The following is a 21,490-nucleotide window of genomic DNA, read 5'->3' as shown; positions in this document are numbered from 1 at the left end:
GAAGGCGAGGTGGTCCTGGGTCAGCCGAAGGTGGATGGGGAGGGAGTTCCATGTCTTGGCCGCCAGGTAGGAGAAGGATCTGCCTCCGGCGGTGGCTCTTCGGATGCGTGGTACGGCGGCGAGGGTGAGGCTAGCGGATCATAGCATGTTTGCGAGTTCTAGCAAAAGATTGTGAATTTGAAGACATGACAGATACCTATATAAGGGATCAAGTCGTGTTTTACTGCTATTCCAAAAAGGTCCAAGAGAGGTTGTTAACATGCAGGAATCTGACACTAGAGGAAGTGACGGATATTGCAAAGGGTATAGAAAGGTCATTAATATCAACAAAGGAATTATCGAGTACCTGCAGTAATTCTAACGTGTTTTATTTACAGGACAAAAAGAAATTAGAACAAAGAGGTGTCGATAAAAGTTGGGGCGGAAAAAAGGTAGGAGTAAAAAACTTGTGTTGCTTCAGATGTGGATCACAGGAACATTTAGCTGATTGCAAAACATGTCCAGCAATTGGTGAGAAATGTGTTAAATGTAAAAAATTGGGCCACTATTCTGCGTTATGTAAAACAAAAAAAACAGCAGAAGGAATGAGAATAAGTGCATTAAGTGAGTCAGAACAAGAAATGTGTGCAAACATTATACTATCAATAGATAGTGTAGATGGAAGGATTAAGGGACCGATAGGAAATGTATTAATTGGTGATGTGGAGTTACAATTCACAGCAGATTCAGGGTCACCCATAACATTGATATCTGACAAGATATTTGAGGAAAAATGGAGAAATGTAAAATTAGAAGAAACTGATGTAAACCCAAAGGCATTTGGAGAGCAGAACATTGATATGGTGGGTTATTTTTGTGATAAACTCACATTCAAAGGAAGAGATATCAATACAAAAGTATATGTAGCGAAGCGAGGTAGGAATTTGGTGGGATGGAAGGACTTAGCAAAACTAGGCGTAATCCTTGTACCAGGGGCTAAAGAACCAATACAGTTGAGAGAAGACATGGTAAATGCAGTGCATGTTGATGAAGGTAATATGGGTTTATATTGTATATTGGAACAATTTGACGATATTTTCAAAAGTAAAATGGGATGTGTAAAAGGATTTCTACATGATATAAAAATAAAAGAAGGGGTAATACCTGTAAAGCATAAGGTGAGAACGGTACCACTCTCTGTGAGAGATGAATTGAGAGAAGTGTTACACAAACTGAAAAAAGAAGGAGTTATTGAGGAAGCAGATGCTTCTGAGTGGGTATCTGCGATTGTAGTTTCTAAAAAGAAGACAACTGGTGATATAAGACTGTGTGTAGACGTAAGATCATTAAATAAAAATATTTTGGTAAACTGCCATCCACTTCCTAAAATACAGGAAATACTAAAGTTCACGGCTGAATCAAGGTATTTCACTTTGATAGACCTAAAGTCTGCTTACCACCAGGTATGTCTAACCGAAGAATCTAAAAAATTAACAACGTTCATAACGCCTTTTGGAGCTTACAGATATGTAAGACTGCCGTTTGGGCTTGCCTCATCGTCTGGAGTTTTCCAAAAGCTAATCGATTTACTGTTTGGAAACATAAAGGGGGTTGAGGCATTCCAAGACGATATTCTGATACATTCAAGGGGTCAGAAAGAACATCTAGACTTACTGAGTAAAGTGATGAGAATATTGAGAAACAAAGGAATGACAGTTTCAAAGGAAAAATGTAAATTCATGGAAGAAAAAATATAGTATCTGGGGCATACCCTAACTTCAAAAGGAGTAACACCGAAGGATGACTTAGTAAAAGCAATAAGGGAGGCACCCGAACCAGAAGATAAGGACTCCTTGAAATCATTTTTAAGTCTCAGCGAATACTATGCAAAATGTATACAAGGGTATGCAAATAACGCCGAACCTTTAAGACAGTTATTGAGGAAAAATGTGAAGTACCAATGGTTGAATGAACAAAAAGGAGCATTTGAAACAATCAAAAACGATATTGCGAGAGCACCTACACTAAAACCCTACAACCCAAATTTAAAAAATGTCATCACCGTAGATGCAAGTGCGAAAGGAATTGGTGCTGTATTCTGTCAAATGGATGGAAAAACAGAGAACACAATTGCTTTTATATCAAGAACTTTGAGCGAGGCAGAAAGACATTATAGCACAATAGAACGCGAAACACTTGCGTGTGTTTGGGCTGTACAAAAAATTGAAAAACTATTTATGGTGAAAAGAATTTGAAATTGCCACGGACCACAAACCATTGACATACATGAGGGATGGTAGAGGACGTGGTAACGGCAAAGCAAGTTCACGGCTAAAAAGGTTGTTATCAAAGCTACAGGAATACAATTTCAGCATAAGCCACATAAAAGGAGGCAAAAACTGCAGGGCAGACTGTTTGTCGAGGTCGCCTATACACGTAAAGGAAGAGGGTTCTCTTGAGGACAAAGAGTGTGTAGTGGCATTAGTTGATGCAACGGCGATGTGCAACGGGTCAATTACAGAAGAAGAGTGGTTGAACATTACAATGGAGGACACCATATTGCAGAAGGTTATGAATCATCTTCCATCAAAATGGCCTCCAATTAAAAACCTTGAAAATGGATTAAAAAGCTACCAACAAATAAGTGAAGAACTAACAATCGAAAATGGGTTCTTAAAAAGATGCGACCTGTTTGTACCACCAGCAAAATTGAGGCAGAAACTAATTAAAATAGCTCACAAAGGTCACCCAGGCTGCACAGCTACAAAAAACATATTGAGGAAATATTACTGGTGGCCAGGAATAACAAGCGATATGAACGGATACATTGAGAAATGTGAACAGTGCTTAAAAGCAGACAAACACTGGAAAGTAAGAAAAGGGGTACTGCAAATGGTTGAGATACCAAGTGGACCATGGGCAAAAATAGCAATTGATTTTGCAGGACCTTTCCACTTGTTACAAGAAGAGTGCAGGTATGTGATTGTGTTATCTGACTATTACTCAAAATGGGTGCAATACAAGTTTGTACGGGGCATAACCACTGAACGCGTGATAAAGTTTCTGAGAAAAGTCTTCTCCATAGAAGGACAACCTAAAATCATAGTTTCAGACAATGAAACTCAACTAGTGTCTCAACAAATGACTGATTTCCTTGGTCAATTAGGAATCAAACAGGAAAAAACACCACTATACAGCCCAAAAAGTAATGGACAAGTGGAAAGAATGAACAACTTCATAAAGGAAGGTATCCAACTAGCATACGCATCAAATTTAAATGTAAAAAACTATATGTGTAAAAAAATAGACACGTACAACACTACTCCAAATGAAACCACCAAACACACTCCATTCTATCTGATGAGCGGAAGGGAGTGCAACAGTGAGCTCACACCAAAGTACAACAGGTGGTACAAAGGAAACGAGATAGCAGAGGAAATAAGGGACGACGTGGTAAGAGTCAAACAGAAAATTGTCTCTAAGCAAGAAAAGTCTAATGCATATGCCGATGTAACAAATAAAGCAAAAGGAAAAGACATTGGAAAAGGGGATTAGGTAATCGTAAAAAAACCCTATAAGGTGGCCAAAGGGGAGTCGTGTTCAGTAATCCTATTCGAGTGCATCAGGCATCCAAAGGGGCTGTTTGTTTGGAAAAGAGAGGATGGCGAAGTAAGGACGATGTGATAAAACTAAAAAAAGGACAAGAAAAAATTATGATGGAAGGAAAAGATAAACAAGATGGAGATGCAAATGAAAGCATTTTGCATTGGGAAGAAAATGCGTCTGCAAATCAGAGTATAAGTGAACCTGATGAAAGGTGGAATGGACTTTACAACGAGGGAACTAGAACCAGTTGTGTGACAATGGAAGACACCCACTGCAAGGAGTCATCTCATGTCAACGTACAGACAAGACCAAGCTCAGGAAAAGAAGTTGGCACAAACCAACATAGCGAAAGCAAAGTTGTGAATATGGAGGCCAAAGAACAAGTGGAAGGTCAAGGAACTAGTCTTCAGGGGAGGTCTAGAAGGGAAATCAAACCTCCTAAACGATATGATGAATATGAGTTGTATTAATGTGTTGTTGTTGGATTAAGAAAGGGAGATGTTGAGGATGTATTGAAAATAATTATAACCCTGTTCGACTTCCAGTGAAGTCCTTTGTTTATGTTTGGTGTACGTCACATAGCTGTCATCTCCGAATGTTCGGAGAATATTTATGTGACGTCAGCGCTGCTCCCGCTCACTCGCTGATCCTGTCGTGAGCTGGGCGCGGCAGTGCTGTTGGTCTCTCGTGGGCCCTTAATATTGTAAAATACAATAAAGAATTCATTTGGCATCGTCCATGGCCTGATGATCGTTTTTAACCCGATTCAAGGCCCCATTCTCCCGATTTTTTATTTTAATCTCCCACTTTGCTCTTCTGAAATGTTGGCATGTATGCATGGAATATAATAAATACACACCACAATAGGGGGTTCTAGCCACCTCCCCCCTCATTTCTGCCCTTGCCCCAGCTCACCTGCACGCTAACTCCTGGCGTCCTCGTTGCTATGCAGTAACCAGGGCCGTGACGTCGCCAGCACGCAGCGTCTGCTTGTCCTTCTTCTTTGTTTACTGCACACACCACCAAGGACTACAGCGTGTCCTTCTTCTGTGGCCGCCATCTTGGCTAGGGCAGGCGCCCATGCTGCCGGATGGTGGTGCGGGCTCGGGCACCCCGCGGCTCTGCCCAATGTTTCTGCACAGCACAGGGACTTTAGTGTCCCTACTCACTGCACCACCCTGGCATCGCCCACCACTGCGAGTACCCCGCCCTCAGAACTACCACAGCCTCTTCCAACATGGCGGCCAGGAATCTGCTTCACAAGTAGTCCCTAGGGGTGGGGCTTGTCTGCTAGGTCGGGCTCCAGGGCGAAGCTTGGTAGTACGGCTGATTCTAGGGGCGGGGCTTATTTGCTAGGGTGGTCTCAAGGGGCGGGGTTTAGTTGATAGGACGACCTCCGGAGGCGGGGCTCGGTTGCTAGGGCGGTCCCCAGGGGTTGGGTTTGGTCGCTAGGGCAGTCTCCAGGTGCGGGGCTTGGTTGCTAGGGCGGTCTCCAGGGAGCGGAGCTTGATTGCTTGGGCGGTCACCAGGGGCTCGGTTTGGTCGATAGGGCGGTCTCCAGGGGCGGGGCTTGGTTGGTAGAGGGTCTCCAGGGGCAGGGCTTGGTTGCTAGGGCGGTCTTCAGGGAGCGGAGCTTGGTTGCTTTGGCGGTCACCAGGGGCTGGGTTTGGTCGCTAGGGCAGTCTCCAGGGGTGGGGCTTAGTTGGTAGGGCGGTCTCCAGGGGCGGGGCTTGGTTGGTAGGACGGTCTCAGGTGCTGGGTTTGGTCGATAGGGCGGTCTGCAGGGGGCGGAGCTGGGTTGCTAGGGCGGTCTCCAGGGGGCGGACCTTGGTTGCTGGGGCGGTCTCCAGGGGCCAGAGCTTGGTTGCTTGGGCGGTCATCAGGGGCTGGGTTTGGTCGATAGGGCGGTCTGCAGGGGGCGGAGGTGGGTTGCTAGGGCGGTCTCCAGGGGGCGGACCTTGGTTGCTGGGGCGGTCTCCAGGGGCCAGAGCTTGGTTGCTTGGGCGGTCATCAGGGGCTGGGTTTGGTAGCTAGGTCGGTGTCCAGGGGCGGAGCTTAGTTGCTAGGGCGGTCTCCAGGGGCGGGTGTCCATTGGCGCTGCTGGATTCACTGATGGGAGGAGCGCCAGGCAGTGGTAAGCACCGCCCCTCGGTAGCCTGTGGCCTGTGGTCGCCACCTGACCCTTCCCGCTTGTTTTCAGGTTCTGCGAGCCCCCCACGTGATGCTGACTGGGCTCTGTGCAGACCCGCCCCCGTCCATTCTTAACACTGCCTTCCTGCCCTCAGTCACCATCAGTCACTCCATCCATCAGCACGTGTTACAGCGGGTCCAGCTGCGGTGACTGTTCCAGGTGTGCAGGGATCAGAGGGGAGATACCGGCTTTAGGCCTTTGTCGAAATCCTTGCTCAGCTGGGACATTAGAACACATGGCCTTTCCCAGTCCAGGCTATATCCCCACCCACTTCCCCCTGCAACTCAGCAACCCCCACCTATGCCCCTCCCAGTCCAGGCTATAGTCCCACCCACTGCCCCCCTGCAACTCAGCAACCCCCACCTATACCTCTCCCAATCCAGGCTATAGGCACACCCACTGCCCCCTGCAACTCAGCAACCCTCACCTATGCCCCTCCCAGTCCAGGCTATATCCCCACCCACTCCCCCCTGCAACTCAGCAACTCCCACCTATGCCCCTCCCAGTCCAGACTAAATCCCCACCCACTTCCCCCTGCAACTCAGCAACCCTCACCTATGCCCCTCCCAGTCCAGGCTATATCCCCACCCACTTCCCCCTGCAACTCAGCAACCCCCAACTATGCCTCTCCCAGTCCAGGCTATATCCCCACCCACTGCAACTCAGCAACCCCCACCTATGCCTCTCCCAGTTCAGGCTATAGCCCCACCCACTGCCCCCTGCAACTCAGCAACCCCCACCTATGCCCCTCGCAATCCAGGCTATATCCCCACCGCAACTCAGCAACCCCCACCTATGCCCCTCCCAGTCCAGGCTATATCCCCACCCACTGCCCCCATGCAACTCAGCAACCCCTACCTATGCCTCTCCCAATCCACGCTATAGCCACACCCACTGCCCCCTGCAACTCAGCAACCCCTTCCTGTGACTCTACAAGTCCAGGCTATAGTCCCACCCACTGCCCCCTGCAACTCAGCAACCCCCACCTATGCCCCGCCCAGTCCAGGCTATAGCCCCACCCACTGCCCCCTGCAACTCAGCAACCCTCACCTATGCCCCTCCCAGTCCAGGCTATATCCCCACCCACTTCCCCCCTGCAACTCAGCAAACCCCACCTATGCCCCTCCCAGTCCAGGCTATATCCCCACCCACTTCCCCCTGCAACTCAGCAACCCCCAACTATGCCTCTCCCAGTCCAGGCTATATCTTCACCCACTGCCCACTGCAACTCAGCAACCCCACCTATGCCTCTCCCAGTTCAGGCTATAGACCCACCCACTGCCCCCTGCAACTCAGCAACCCCCACCTATGCCCCTCGCAATCCAGGCTATATCCCCACCGCAACTCAGCAACCCCCACCTATGCCCCTCCCAGTCCAGACTATATCCCCACCCACTGCCCCCATGCAACTCAGCAACCCCTACCTATGCCTCTCCCAGTCCAGGCTATAGCCACACCCACTGCCCCCTGCAACTCAGCAACCCCTACCTGTGCCTCTACAAGTCCAGGCTACAGCCCACCCACTGCCCCCCTGAAACTCAGCAACCCCCACCTATGCCCCTCCCAGTCCAGGCTATAGCCACACCCACTGCCCCCCTGCAACTCAGCAACCCCTACCTATGCCTCTCCAAGCCCAGGCTATAGCCCCGCCCACTGCCCCCTGCAACTCAGAAACCCCACTTATGCCCCTCCCAGTCCAGGCTATAGCCCCACCCACTGCCTCCCTGTAACTCAGCAACCCATACCTATGCCCCTCCCAGTCCAGGCTATATCCCCACCCACTGCCCCCTGCAACTCAGCAACCCCCACCTAACCCCTCCCAGTCCAGGCTATAGCCCCACCCACTGCCCCCCTGCAGCTCAGCAACTCCACCTATGCCCCTCCCAGTCCAGGCTATAGCCCCACCCACTGCCCCCTGCAACTCAGCAACCCCCACCTATGCCCCTCCCAGTCCAGGCTTAGCCCCACCCACTGCCCCCCTGCAACTCAGCAACCCCCACCTATGCCCCTCCAACAGCTATCAGGTCCCTCCCATTGCTGGCAGACCCCTCCTATTCCATGGCAGGTGCCGCCCACAGCTTCCTATAGTCTTCCCACTGCTGGTCACGCCCCTGCATTAGTGGCTCTACCCCTCCCCTCTTGGCCTAACCCCACCCACATTTGACTATGCCCCTCCCCTTGCTGGCATAGCTGCTGCCACAGTTGTGTACACTCTTCCCTCTGCTGGCCTGGCCCCTCCTATTGTTGGTTGTAATACTCACCCCCTTCCCTGCCCCCCCCCCCCACTGCCCCCACCACACCTCGGCCCCTGTTTTGCTGACTATAAAGTCCAACTGCTGACATAGCCCCTCCTACTACTGACCTTACTGGTCCCACTGATGGCTGTCTACCCCTCCAACCTCTGCCCAGGTCCCTCCCACTGTTGTTTCACTGTCTCTTTATTTATGCAGTTTTATGTCTAAAGATCGTCACCAAAGGTGTTAGGCGCGGCTCCCTCAGCACCCAGATACGCCTAGGGGTGACAGTGCTGCGCTATACAAATGCTGATTGATTGATTGATCGAGAGCGCATTACATAAGGCACACGGTACATAGTCACAAATCGTGAGCAGCAGAAAGAGCACAGGTGTAAGGCTGGGAAGGCGCCAAGGAATGTTGAGGTAGGACGGAAGCTCTTCAGGCCCAGAGGCTCATCCCAGACATACCCAGTGTTCGCGCTCTTTCTGTTACAACTAGAGTTTTACATCTTGCACATAGGTTGTACACTCAGGAGTAATGAGTGTGACAATGAGAGTGTGTGCATTGTTAGGAGAATACCAAATCATACGAAGAGACAGAGTTCATTCTTTGAGGAGGTACCACTGTGTAGCATTGCATACTAGACGAGGAAGAAGAACAGAAAGTTATCTAAAATGTTTAAACTTATAGATTACATGGACGCCCAAGGTTTAGAATTGAATAAATCCAAAACCAAGGTGGTAAGATTAGCGGGCCCTAGACAAGGAAACTACAAATGGTACGCAAAGAACTCTCAAATAGAGGAAATAAGAGTTTATAAATACTTGGGCATCAAAATGGCAAGAAATCTGTCAATGGTGGAGCAGAAAAAGGAGATCACAGCAAAAGCTCAATCCTTAATATTTGCCTACAAACAACTATACAAGAAACTGGAAAGCCCTTCACACGGGCATCTTTTAAAAATCTTGGCAGCCCAATTGCTACTGACCCTGTCCTACAGTCTGGAAACCTGGCATGGCCAAGAAAGTAACATCTTAAATAAATTACAAACCAAGGTTTATAAAACGGTTTTCAACCTCTTTAAAGGCTCCTCGCCAGCACAAATCCGTCTGGAATTCGGACTACAGAACCAAGTATTCCAAAGGAAGGCAACCAGGGTAAATCTATGCTGGAAACTCAGAGCAGCGGAATTGGGATCTTTGAACAACTTATGCTGGTTGGAAATAAAACAACAACTAGAGCAAAGAATCCCAAACTCGTGGGGGGGCCAACTGAGGATAGCCCTGGAAGAATTAGAGCTCTATGGGCTTTGGAACAGCAAGTTGGAAAAGGCCACATTTAAAAAAGCTTGCAATAACAAAGCAAAAGCATTATCCTTCGTGGAGGACAAGAGGGGATTATTAAGACGCCGCCACGCATGGGTCATAATAAACTCTTACACACGGCTAAGACCACAACCCTACCTAGCAGCGCACTTCCGATTGTCCTTAAAAAGGAGGTTTATGGCATACAGATTTGGAGATCATTGTTCATTAGACTTGGCGCCCTCCTGGAAAAATAAGGATCAAACAAAGGCATGCCGTTTATGCGGTTATCATATTGAATCTCTGAGCCATTTACTGTGTGTCTGTGAAACAGTAAAATTAGAAAGAAGGAAGATGCTGAGAACAGTTTTTAATGATTTAAATATCCGCACCTACAGACAGGCGCCGACAAGTTGGATGGGTGCCGCTTCAAACATTTTAATATGCAGGGGGATACAATTTATGATAGCGGTAGAAAGCTTACTTACAATAGTGGGCAAAGTCTGAAGGCTTGGTGCCACAAAGGAACTAAGTAGAATTTTATGAACTGAAAATGTTTTTTTTAATGTTTTTAATATGAAATGTGTTTTATATGCTTTATGGTTTGTGAAAACCAAAAAAAGTTACTTTTTGACTGACTGACTGACTAAAATGTTTCAAGATTGCCAATGAGGTGGTATTGACTATGCCCCAGTCAGCTTATTCTTCACACTGCTAGATTTACTCCTACCCCTGCCCGCCAGGCCTCTTCCACTGTTGGCTCTACCCTTCCCCTTGCTGGCCTAGCCTCCTCCACGGCTGGCTATGCAGATTCACCTTCTGGTCTACCCCCTCTCACAGTGAGCGCCTGGATACCCTCACGGGTGATTAACCATGCTCTACAAGTCCTAACTGACTGAATAACCGAGCTGTACCCAGGCCTTGTCCACTGTTGGTACCCGCCCCCTTCCAGCCAGCCCTTCCACTCCTAGGTTAAGCTCTATCCCGACAGCCAGCTCATAGCTATACCCTCCCTCGCCCCTCCCACAACTGGCTGCGCCCTCATGACTGGCTTTCCGCCTCACAACTGGCCATGGCTTATCTGCCGCATTCAGGCCCCTACCACGACTGGTCCCCGACCTCCACCAACCCCCACTGCTGGCCCCCGATCATCCCTCTTGCGGCTGGTTCCCGCCCATTGCTGGGCCCCTGACCCTCCCACTGGTGGCTATTGCCCGTACACTGCTGGCTTCTCCTCTTGCTGCAGGCCAGGGCCCTTCCACTCCTGCCAGGCTCCTTCCACTGCTGGCCATGGGGAGACTGGTCCAGCCTGGACAGGATCTGGTGGTTGGGTTTTGCTGATAGATGCACTGCTTCCTCACACTTTACCAATGATTCAACTCAAACTCCGGAGTCCATATATTTTTATACCATCTAGTATGATGTGTCCTTCAGTCCAGATTCCCAAGTTTGTTTTACACCACTGCATTGCATTCAAATTTGAGTTTATACTATAGCCTTATAGCCCGCCGTAGCGGGCTATACCGGCTGTTAAAGGCCCGCTCCAGTGTTAAAGGCCCGAGCCGAAGGCGAGGGACTTTAACAAAGCAGAGGGACTTTAACAGCCGGTAGAGCCCTGCTACGAAGGGCTATAAGGCTATTAGAACATTCTGCCACTAGAGGGCAGAATGTTCTAACAAAACAAAGCCTTCAGGGAGGCGAGGGGATTGAAATCCCCTCAGGCTCCCTGAAGTCTGTGAACAAAGAAACATTGGAATGTTGGAGCTCCGGGCTTATACCAGCCGTTATAAGCCCGGAGCACTCCATTATTTTCAATGGAGCTCCCAACGTTCCAATGTTCTAATGAATATTTTTTTTTAATTTTTTTTTTTTAAAACCTTTATTACAATTTCAGAGAAATACAAGTATGGGCCTACAACCAACAGGCCGGCCGCTAAAAATGCAGTGTAGCCCTAGGCACAGCTGAACAGTCAGATCGATGAAGCAACAAAAAAAAGGGAGTCACTGGAGAGTTAATCATCGCAGTCGGACGCAGCCCATAAACAAATAAAAAAAAAGGTTTCATATTTTTAGGAAACGAAAAACAGCAAACACACAAGGCAGAGGAAATTAATAGCAGTAGCATGTGCCCCTCGTATCGAGGGAGTAATCCAACCCGGGTAAACAGAGGGGGGGGGGGGCAAGGCCGAAGAAACCAAATTCGCATGTCGCAGGAGCATACAGGAATGCGCGGGCTAGGGAGACAGAGCGGCATCTATCTCACGCGTCTGAGGCGGGGCGCATATACCTCCACGATAGGAGTTCCAGGGACCCCACACCTTAATCCACTTCCCAGGCTTGCCTCTCGCCACATACACCGTTTTCTCTCTGAACATACACCAGTCCATGTGTTCTTTCCACTCGGAGACCGTGGGTGGCCTCTGGGAGCCCCACAATTGTGCAATGTCACTCTAATGAATATTAATGTTTATTTTCATGATCATTATATCAATGAATTTAAAAGCAGTGCATCCATGGCTCCATCCTGCATGTCTACCAGAAGCCGTTCTAGCCTCTACTAGGCCCCCAGGAATGTTACGCACTAACATGGTTTTCACCTCACAGCTGAGGGCATGTATAGAAGGAATTCTCTATGAAAAGAACAAGCCTCACATGTGAATCTCTGTTTGTGAATCGGCGCGACTGACCGGCCATTGATACTTTGTAATATTATGAGACAACATATACAAGAGGTATCTTGAAAACTGAAGCGTCAGGTCCTGAGTGTTATCTGGGGTCGTTGTCACTCATTGGCAACAAAGCAGCTCTCATCCCTCTGCTAATGTCCTGGTCATCATCATCTCGCGCCTGATTGGTAGTCATGGTTGCGTCTGCTGCTATGTCTTAATTGGAGGAAAAGTAACCCGATTCAATATCTGGGCAGGTACATCCAATATGGCTGACCCTTGGCCTACCGCTCCTCCTGCACATGCTCCTGTTGATGTGCTGTCTCTGTGGGTCCCCTACAACCTTCCCTTTCTGATACCAACAGTCTGACTGCCAGATGGAGTGGGTGGGCAAATGAGTTCGACATCTCTGCATAACGCACATTTTAAGAAATTCGATTATTATTTTGGGTGGGTGACTACCGACCTCAAGAAATATCACAAACCTGAGCTCAGTCCCCTGGTAGCTATGGGCGAAGAGGTGTGGCACCGCGGCCAGGGCGACTGACTCCGCAATCTGGGGATCACGGGCCGATATCCGGCGCCGCGGCCAGGGCGACTGACTCCGGAATCTGGGGATCACGGGTCGATACCCGGCGCCGCGGCAGATTAGCGCAGCACCATGTGGCTCTGGGCAATAGCTTGCTTAATCTTCCCGACGGCCCCAGCGCCTAGAGACCCTTACGGGTGATTGTTCGCCCTTAACAAATGTGGATTATTATTATTATTATTATTATTGCCCCAGTAATAAAGTCAAAATGCAAAACAATAAAACTCCCAAACCAACTTAGAACAACAGAGTAAACTATAAAAATACAAAATGACAAAAATCCAATTAGCCGACCCTGAGATATGAATTTGTAAAGTTTTAAGTAGGAATAGTGCCAAGAAGTACAACGTTTCAATAACTGTCAATGTTCGTGGTATACCGGGACCTAGAAATAATTTGAGGCTGGCTGCTATGGCACATGGGTCATATAAACTGTGAGAAGGTGGCCTGATATATGCTGTCCACTAACTATAGTGGGCACCTTGTACCAGTCCAAACAACCCCTTATGGTGATAGGTTAAAGACAACCTTTATTGAAAGCTATCCTAGTGGTAGCTATGGAGAGCAGCCTTCAGGCTAAGTCTTGAAGGAATGTAAAGCAGCTTGTTTTACCAGTCTATAATCTCTTGAATGACCAAATGAAAAGACAACCACACCAGGTATATATTCAAAATATATGTATTTAAGGTTAAACACACCCCTCTAGTCTCTTTATGAGACTGGAGTTCGAAGTACTTAATTTACAAGTTAGCAATCAACAGTAATAGCACAAATACACGTTTGGACCCTAGGGGCATACCAAACCATATACCAATAAAGTGGTATAAGAACCACGACTGAACTAGACACAAGGCCTAGAGCTTGCAGAATCGCTGGGACCCCAAGGAACCACCCAAGGTAGTAACACTGGGGACCCACAGGGACTGTATGCAGCGTGTGAACACAACCACGGGTTCCCGTTAGCTTCTATGGGCAATGTCGCGGTTGGAATTTTAAAGATTAGGGACACTTCTAATCGAGTCAGGACCAAACCCTTTTGGGCGCAAGAAGTTCTAGGGCTAGCACCCACGGGAGCACCGGAGTACTCAAGTTACCTCACCCAGGGAAGACGGGTGCATAGGTGTCTTTTGGTGTCGGGTCGCGTCATCGATTGCAATGGAAGCCTGCAAAGAACTGCTGCTGCCGTGAAGAGGAGAAGTGTCCGAAGGGATCCAAGCCTGGATCTAGGATGGAAGGAACCTGAAAGCAGAGGGGACAGAGTCTGGGTCACTAGCCAGTGACCAAGGGCAGGATGGACCAATGCCCACAGATGTCGGGTGCTTCAGGTGAGTGGATGGGTGTCTTGACTCTTCAGCCACGAGGTCCAGGAGGCGTCGACGAAGTCCACGAGCCAGATTCGAGTTGTCCCACGAAGTCTGTCGAGTGCTGCGGTGTCGGCGGCCAGAATGGACCCAGCAAGCCTTGGCAACGGCAAGTCTCGTGGAATGAGAAGAAGGACGTCAGTGCAGACCAGCAAGGTCTGAGAGACTCACCCAGCGAGGGTAAGTCAGGGCACGTCTGGAGCAACTAGGGAAGCCCAAGCAGAAGAGGAGTTGCCTTCGTGGGGGCCCACTAGCCAATGGGCTAGCGATTGCGAAGGAGCCTCGAGCGGTCGCACTGGAACCTGGCCCACGGATCACTCGTGGAGTGGAGGCCAGAGATTTTCGGTGCAGTCAGTGCTCAAGGCTGGGGCTACTCAAAGCCCAAAGCAGAACTTCAAGGATAAACAGGAAGTCGATGTACCAGCAATAGTACGCGGTGCCCAGGGGTCACAGTTCCTCGTCACCCACAATAGCCACGGGCCTCAGCTTTGCTGTGGACTCAGAGTAGCCTTGGAGAAGTCAGGAAATACACCTCTGGTGATGCAGAGACTTCGGCGTCCATCGGAAGCTTCAGAATTGCAGACCGGACAGTTGCTTCTTTGGTGCCTGCCAAGCAGGGGAGTCACTCCTTGACTCCAAGGGAGATTTCTTCAGTCTTCTAGTCAGGATACAACGTCGAAGGTCCAGGATATATATTGCAGAGTTTTGTCAAGGGTAATCTAAAGTCGCAAGGACTGGGTTCCCATACTTATACTAAGTTTGGGGGTTGGACATACTCTAAGGACCCACCTATGGGAGGGTTTGGAAAGAGGGGTGGTTACACCCATTTCCTTTGTCCAGTTTCGCGCCAGAGCAGTGGCAGGTAGCCCCGTCAACCGGTTTGAACTGGACTATGCAATGGGACACCAAGTGTGCCCCCAGTGCAGGACTTCAAAGCACCAGAGAGTGCTCCCACCCAGCCCCAATACACATCTGCCTGTCTGGGGAGGTGGTTACACCTCCCTGGGACAGGAAACCTATTGTCCAGGCCTCCCCTGCCTGAGTTTCGGTCAGCAGAAGGAGGTCAGACCCGTGTCTGTGGCAGAGGCATCCATTTTGTGATGCCAGGGCTCTAGAAAGTCTTACCGGGTTAGACCAGTGTGAACATGTCTTTACCTCTAGAAGGGTGGAATGCTAACCCCGCCGCCAAAACTGGCGAGGGGGGGTAGTATTCCAAAGCGTTTGACACCAAACACGACATGTTTCCATGCAGCCATCCCAAAGTTAGCATTTACCGCAAGGTTATAATGCTCTTAAGAGTATATGGTCAGGCTGCACCACAAACAGCATCAGAGGAGGTACTCCGAACGCTGCAGAGGTGCTCTGCTCATGCAGGGGCACCCTCTCACATAAAAACCAAGCACTCTGCCTTCAGGATTGTTAAGGCCTGCCATAGGAGTGACTTGTAGGTTTTATATGTGTGTGCAATGGTAGTGATATAGGTAGCCTATACCACTGTAAGGGTGCAAGCACCACCTTACTCAGGCTGCAGTAGCAGACCTGTGGTGTCATTTTGGAGTGCTTCCCAGGGGTGGCATAATACATGCTTCAGCCCCTGGTAGGCCTCTGAGGTACCTATGCCCTAGGTACATAGTATACCATATACTAGGGGCTTACAAGGCACTCCAGAATCCAATTAGATATGTACCTAATGTACATGGAAACCATTTTAGAGAGGAAGCAGCTAGGCTGGGACCCTGATTAGCAGGGCCACAGCCAGATTAAGGTAGAAAAACAGTGAAAAACCAGCAAAAAGTGGGGGTACCCATGTGAAGCAGATCCTACTCTCCTACACTCGCTCCTTCTACTGAGACATTGATGTTGTGGCACCAGCAGCTGACACACAATGTCTTCTAAGTTTCAAGTCTTCGGTTAAAGTGAGTTTCTCCAGGGGATCTGCCAGCTAATTACAAGAGTGTTTGAAGAATAAGAAAATGTTAATGTTGTGAAAGTCTTCTCCAAACTCTTCGAGGGAATTGGCTAGCTCAAAGAGTGGCAGATTTGTCTACACATTGATGAAACAATTGAAACTGGTGCCCAACATTTTTGTGGCACACCTTTCCCATTCAGAAGCGAGCTTAGATAAAATCAACATCCTGCTTAAGGAGGACGTCATCAAAACTTTGGATGGCCCCACACCATGACTGTCCCCCATCTTTCTGGTCCTCAGCCTTCAAACTGAGGGCAAGTCTCGCATATGCATGGACATGCGGTGTACGTATCTGGAAATTCAACATAAAGGACCCATGGCACTTCAAATCCAAGGCAGCTGAATGGTGCAAATGTTTTTTCAAAACCTCGATCTGAACAAAAGTGAGCATCAGTATGAACTGGAAGAGAATTTTCACTACATAAATGCGTTGGCTTCTCATGGTCTCTTCAGTTATAAGTGCCTCAATTTTGGAGCATCCTCAGCAGCGGAGGTTTTCAGGAAGAAATTGGCTGTGTCATACAAGACGTCCCAAACTGTCTATGTTACAGCAAGATATTTTAGTTTTTGAAAAATCAAAGCAGCAGCACGATAAGAGATTTATCAAGGTGTGTCAAGTATTATGTGAAACTAATCTAAAGCTGAACAAGGACAAGAGCCATTATTGAAAGACATGAGCAACATTTTGTTTTATGATGGCATGTGTCCAGACCCAGACAAATGTCAGTGCTTCCAGCTGACTCTGCACCAAAGACATTTCTACTTGTCTCTCCTTCCTTGGAATGGCCATTCCTGTGCATGAGACGTCTGTGACTTTGCCACAGTTAAAGCTTCCTTGAGAAGCCGAACAAGAAAATAAAGTCTTTTCAAGTGATCAAAGGAGTGCCGGATAGCATCTGAAATGATTTGTGCCAACAGCACAGCAGCAGAAAACCTCCCCTACGTTGATGTCACTCTACACACAGAGACAAGGGCGAAGTCTGATTGGTCTGGGTGATATCCTAGCCAAGAGAGCTACAGATCTAGAAGCCCCCTCTGCATCATGGTGTCCCGAACAAGCCTACTCGCTTGTGGAAAAGGAAAGCCCAAGAGTCGTAAGGGCATGTCAGCACTTCCATCTTTGGTCTACGCAAAGCCATTCTCTGTTATTATAGATCATTACGAGCTACTTACCATCATGGGCAGCCCAAAACACAAAATACCCAAGGATTGAAAGAGCGGCCCCTGCTTGCAGGACTATACATTATCCTGGCAAAGAGAAGAACCTGCTGCATTTCTATCCAGATTTCCACATTTGAAGCAAAACCATCTGTTGCAGAAGAATATCTTTGCTACATTAGTAAGCAGACTCGCCCATGTGCCTTAAGCAGACAGAGTATTGTCCCAGGCAGTGACAGGCGAGCACGATCTGTTGGTGATACCTTATTTATTCGAACCTCAAGATTGAGAGGTCTGTAGCGCATGGGTAAGTTGTGCATATACTAATGCCAACTGGTGGACCTCAAGACTTTTAGTTATGTACAAAGTGAAGGACAAAACATAACAATGGACCTGTACTCAGGGAACCATTGTGATCATACCTCGTGCTTTGTAGAATCATGTAATACACCTGGGTATTAAAGGCCACGGAGGCATAGTGGACACTAAGCGCTTACTGCCCAGAAGGTCGGTTTCCTTCGCTTGACGTTCTCATATGAAAGGGTTGAGAGGAGATCAAGTTTCTCATGAGCTGGGAAAGGATAAAGCTCTTGAACTTTGCCAATCTCTTCACTACCACCAAACATCTGGGATTAAGTTGCTATAGACTGCTTTGAACCTGTTGCTACAGGTCAACATCTGTCAGTCTTGATGACTGAATGTTTTCATTTTCCAGAGGTGGTGAAGGATGTTGTCTTACCTGCTCTAAACAAAAACCTCTCAACTTTTCTTATCCTTGCTGGTGAAATGAGAAGGGGTGCCCATTCTATAGAGAAGAGTTCCATTTTGCAGTGCATCTGGATTTTGAACACAGAAAGGTGCACCAATGTGGCCTCGAGCCAGTGGCATTTTGGAGAGATTCAGAGCCACCCGGAAGAAAGCTCTTTCATTTGCCACAGTGATCCGATCTTCAGTATCCAAAGTTCTGTGCGCGACAAGACGGATGCACTGCACAGCACCACTGCCTCACTGCTGAGTTCTGCTCGAGGGGAAACTCAACAAAGATCCCACTTCTTCAAGAGGATCCTGATCCATGCCGGCATGTCGAAGTGGGGCCTCGTGATGTAGCAAGGAACAAAAAACTGAGACTGTGTGCAAACGATGATGACAAGCTCAAATGTGCGGTCTGTGTCAAAGAGACCTGGTCTGGCCAGATGCTGAGGACTCATGAAGATGATACAAGCTATGAGCCTCAGACTTACCTGTCGCTGAAATCTAGAGTTCAGGGGTCGCAGCCGATCGGGGTGACCATAACATCACCCAGAGCCCAACACATGTCCGAACACTCCAGGGTGAACCCTGCTAACTGTCTTCGAAGAAGAACTCAGAGGTGGTCGAAGTAGTACCTGTGAAGCTGAGGTCAGAACTATAAATCAAGCTCTCATGTTACCTTGAACCCTGGGTCATTTTCTGCCATACTTTCTTCTCTTCTTCTCTCTAATGTCTCATTATTTTCTTTCCCCTTTCCCTTACTGTTTGTTTGTTCCATTGCATCCTCTCTCAGAAACATTAGGCCTCCGGAACGTCTTACAACTGTCCTAGACTGATGTCGGTTGATATTTACGTTGAAAGGGATGTAGAGTCCCAACTTCCGCCTGATCCCAGTGTCGCTTCTGAAGCGCCATCTTTCTCTGTGTTCGAGAAGACACATAGAGGGGATATAGAGGTGCACGAACGCAGACAATGACAGACGTGAAAGGAGTCCTCTCCAGAAAAAACACCTTCCATGGTTGAATCCCTATGTCTAAGTGCTACCGAATTGCATTGACATTATGTGATTTTATGAGACAACACAAAGAAAAGGTTTCTTGTTAAATGAAGCTCCATGTCCTGAGTATTACTTGGGGTCTCTGTCACAACAAAGAGAACTTGCAGTGGTATAGGGGAACTGCTCATGCCCTGAAGACACCTTGTCTGATGTGTGAGGTAGGTTATGGCAGTAGCTGTGTCTACCTTGCTCTCATGCCTTTCTGCAGCACTGCAGATATAGCGTAAGAAACACCAGGCTGGGTAAAGCAAAGCCTGGTGGGGCCTCCCTTGTGGGATGTTCTAGAGTACACTCCAGCCTATCTTTAAGTTCCCTACTTAACTTAAAGGCGTCCACCTCTCAATCAGAGGACATGAGAACTTTAAGAAGTAGATCAAAAGACAGTTTGACCTCTATAGAGTTACACTAAGTTCACCTCTGAGATCATTTTCAACAGGTTTTATATGTCTTCTACAGGATGCCGACAACTTGCGACCTCTCCTGGTGGCTGCTGGTCGGCCTCATGCTCTGCCAGCAGGTTCTCAAAGGGCAGAAACAGGCGGGAAGCTTGGAGTTTGTTTATCACTCACAGCAAGAGCTGGAGTCTATCCTCAAGAGAATGAATGAGGAGCACTCGTCCATCAGCTACTTGCATTCTATCGGTGACTCTGTGCAAGGTGAGAGGGAGGCACTGTGTGTATATGGAGGTGGGAGGGGAGCGCCTTCCATGCCCTTTATCCAGCAGATGAAGTGTGCTTGTATTTTACCTTTCATTGCGTCATGCAACTGAAGCACCCCACGCACATGTATTCACTCCTCCCTGCTGTGGCATGTTCCCTCTGCCTCCCTTGTGTATGGTATAATGCAACTGAAGCACCCCACGCATATGTATTCACTCCTCCCTGCTGTGGCATGTTCCCTCTGCCTCCTTCATGTATGGTGTAATGCAACTGAAGCACCCCACGCACATGTATTCACTCCTTCCTGTTGTGGCATGTTCCCTCTGCCTCCTTTATGTATGGTATAATGCAACTGAAGCGCCCCACGCACATGTATTCACTCCTCCCTGCTGTGGCATGTTCCCTCTGCCTCCCTTGTGTATGGTATAATGCAACTGAAGCACCCCACACATATGTATCCACTCCTCCCTGTTGTGGCATGTTCCCTCTGCCTCCTTCATGTATGGTGTAATGCAACTGAAGCACCCCACGCATATGTATTCACTCCTCCCTGTTGTGGCATGTTCCCTCTGCCTCCTTCATGTATGATGTAATGCAACCGAAGCACCCCACACACATGTATTCACTCCTCCCTGCTGTGGCATGTTCCCTCTGCCTCCTTCATGTATGGTATAATGCAACTGAAGCACCCCACACATATGTATCCACTCCTCCTTGCTGTGGCATGTTCCCTCTGCCTCCTTTATGTATGGTGTAATGCAACTGAAGCACCCCACATATATGTATCCACTCCTCCCTGTTGTGGCATGTTCCCTCTGCCTCCTTCATGTATGGTGTAATGCAACTGAAGCACCCCACGCATATGTATCCACTCCTCCCTGTTGTGGCATGTTCCCTCTGCCTCCTTCATGTATGGTGTAATGCAACTGAAGCACCCCACGCATATGTATCCACTCCTCCCTGTTGTGGCATGTTCCCTCTGCCTCCTTCATGTATGGTGTAATGCAACTGAAGCACCCCACGCATATGTATTCACTCCTTTCTGTTGTCACATGTTCCCTCTGCCTCCTTCATGCATGGTGTAATGCAACTGAAGCACCCCACGCATATGTATTCACTCCTTCCCGTTATGTCATGTTACCTCTGCCTCTCTTGTGTATGGTGTAATGCAACTGAAGCACCCCACACATATGTATCCACTCCTCCCTGCTGTGGCATGTTCCCTCTGCCTCCCTTGTGTATGGTATAATGCAACTGAAGCACCCCACGCATATGTATCCACTCCTCCCTGTTGTGGCATTTTCCCTCTGCCTCTTTCATGTATGGTGTAATGCAACTGAAGTACCCCACGTATATGTATTCACTCCTTCCTGTTGTCGCATGTTCCCTCTGCCTCCTTCATGTATGGTGTAATGCAACTGAAGCACCCCACGCATATGTATCCACTCCTACCTGTTGTGGCATGTTCCCTCTGCCTCCTTCATGTATGGTGTAATGCAACTGAAGCACCCCACGCATATGTATCCACTCCTCCCTGTTGTGGCATGTTCCCTCTGCCTCCTTCATGTATGTTGTAATGCAACTGAAGCACCCCACGCATATGTATTCACTCCTTCCTGTTGTCGCATGTTCCCTCTGCCTCCTTCATGTATGGTGTAATGCAACTGAAGCACCCCACGCATATGTATCCACTCCTCCCTGTTGTGGCATGTTCCCTCTGCCTCCTTCATGTATGGTGTAATGCAACTGAAGCACCCCACGCATATGTATTCACTCCTTCCTGTTGTCGCATGTTCCCTCTGCCTCCTTCATGTATGGTGTAATGCAACTGAAGCACCCCACGCATATGTATCCACTCCTCCCTGTTGTGGCATGTTCCCTCTGCCTCCTTCATGTATGGTGTAATGCAACTGAAGCACCCCACGCATATGTATCCACTCCTCCCTGTTGTGGCATGTTCCCTC

The 21,490-nt window shown here is 48.4% G+C and overlaps 2 protein-coding genes across 3 annotated transcripts in view; one reads left to right on the top strand and one right to left on the bottom strand.

Annotated features, from left to right (window-relative positions):
* The window catches only part of TTC16 (tetratricopeptide repeat domain 16), a 535,487-nt gene extending 529,703 nt beyond the window's left edge, over nt 1–5,784 (bottom strand). For both annotated transcript variants that reach the window (XM_085614130.1, XM_085614131.1), the window contains exon 1: nt 4,501–5,784. The gene's annotated coding sequence lies outside the window, so the exon portion shown is untranslated. The remainder of the gene's footprint in view (nt 1–4,500) is intronic.
* LOC146868995 (carboxypeptidase M-like) overlaps nt 5,677–21,490 on the top strand; it is a 400,744-nt gene continuing 384,930 nt past the window's right edge. The window contains exons 1-2 of the mRNA XM_085624970.1: nt 5,677–5,719; nt 19,324–19,523. Of these exons, the coding sequence (XP_085481096.1) occupies nt 19,325–19,523 (199 nt within the window). The 5' untranslated portion in view covers nt 5,677–5,719; nt 19,324. The remainder of the gene's footprint in view (nt 5,720–19,323; nt 19,524–21,490) is intronic.

The sequence above is a fragment of the Triturus cristatus genome, chromosome 1_2 (genome assembly GCF_964204655.1).
Source record: "Triturus cristatus chromosome 1_2, aTriCri1.1, whole genome shotgun sequence".
NCBI classification, from domain to species: domain Eukaryota; kingdom Metazoa; phylum Chordata; class Amphibia; order Caudata; family Salamandridae; genus Triturus; species Triturus cristatus.
Note: the sequence above shows the minus strand (reverse complement) of the source record. Positions and strands in the feature narration are given on the sequence as shown.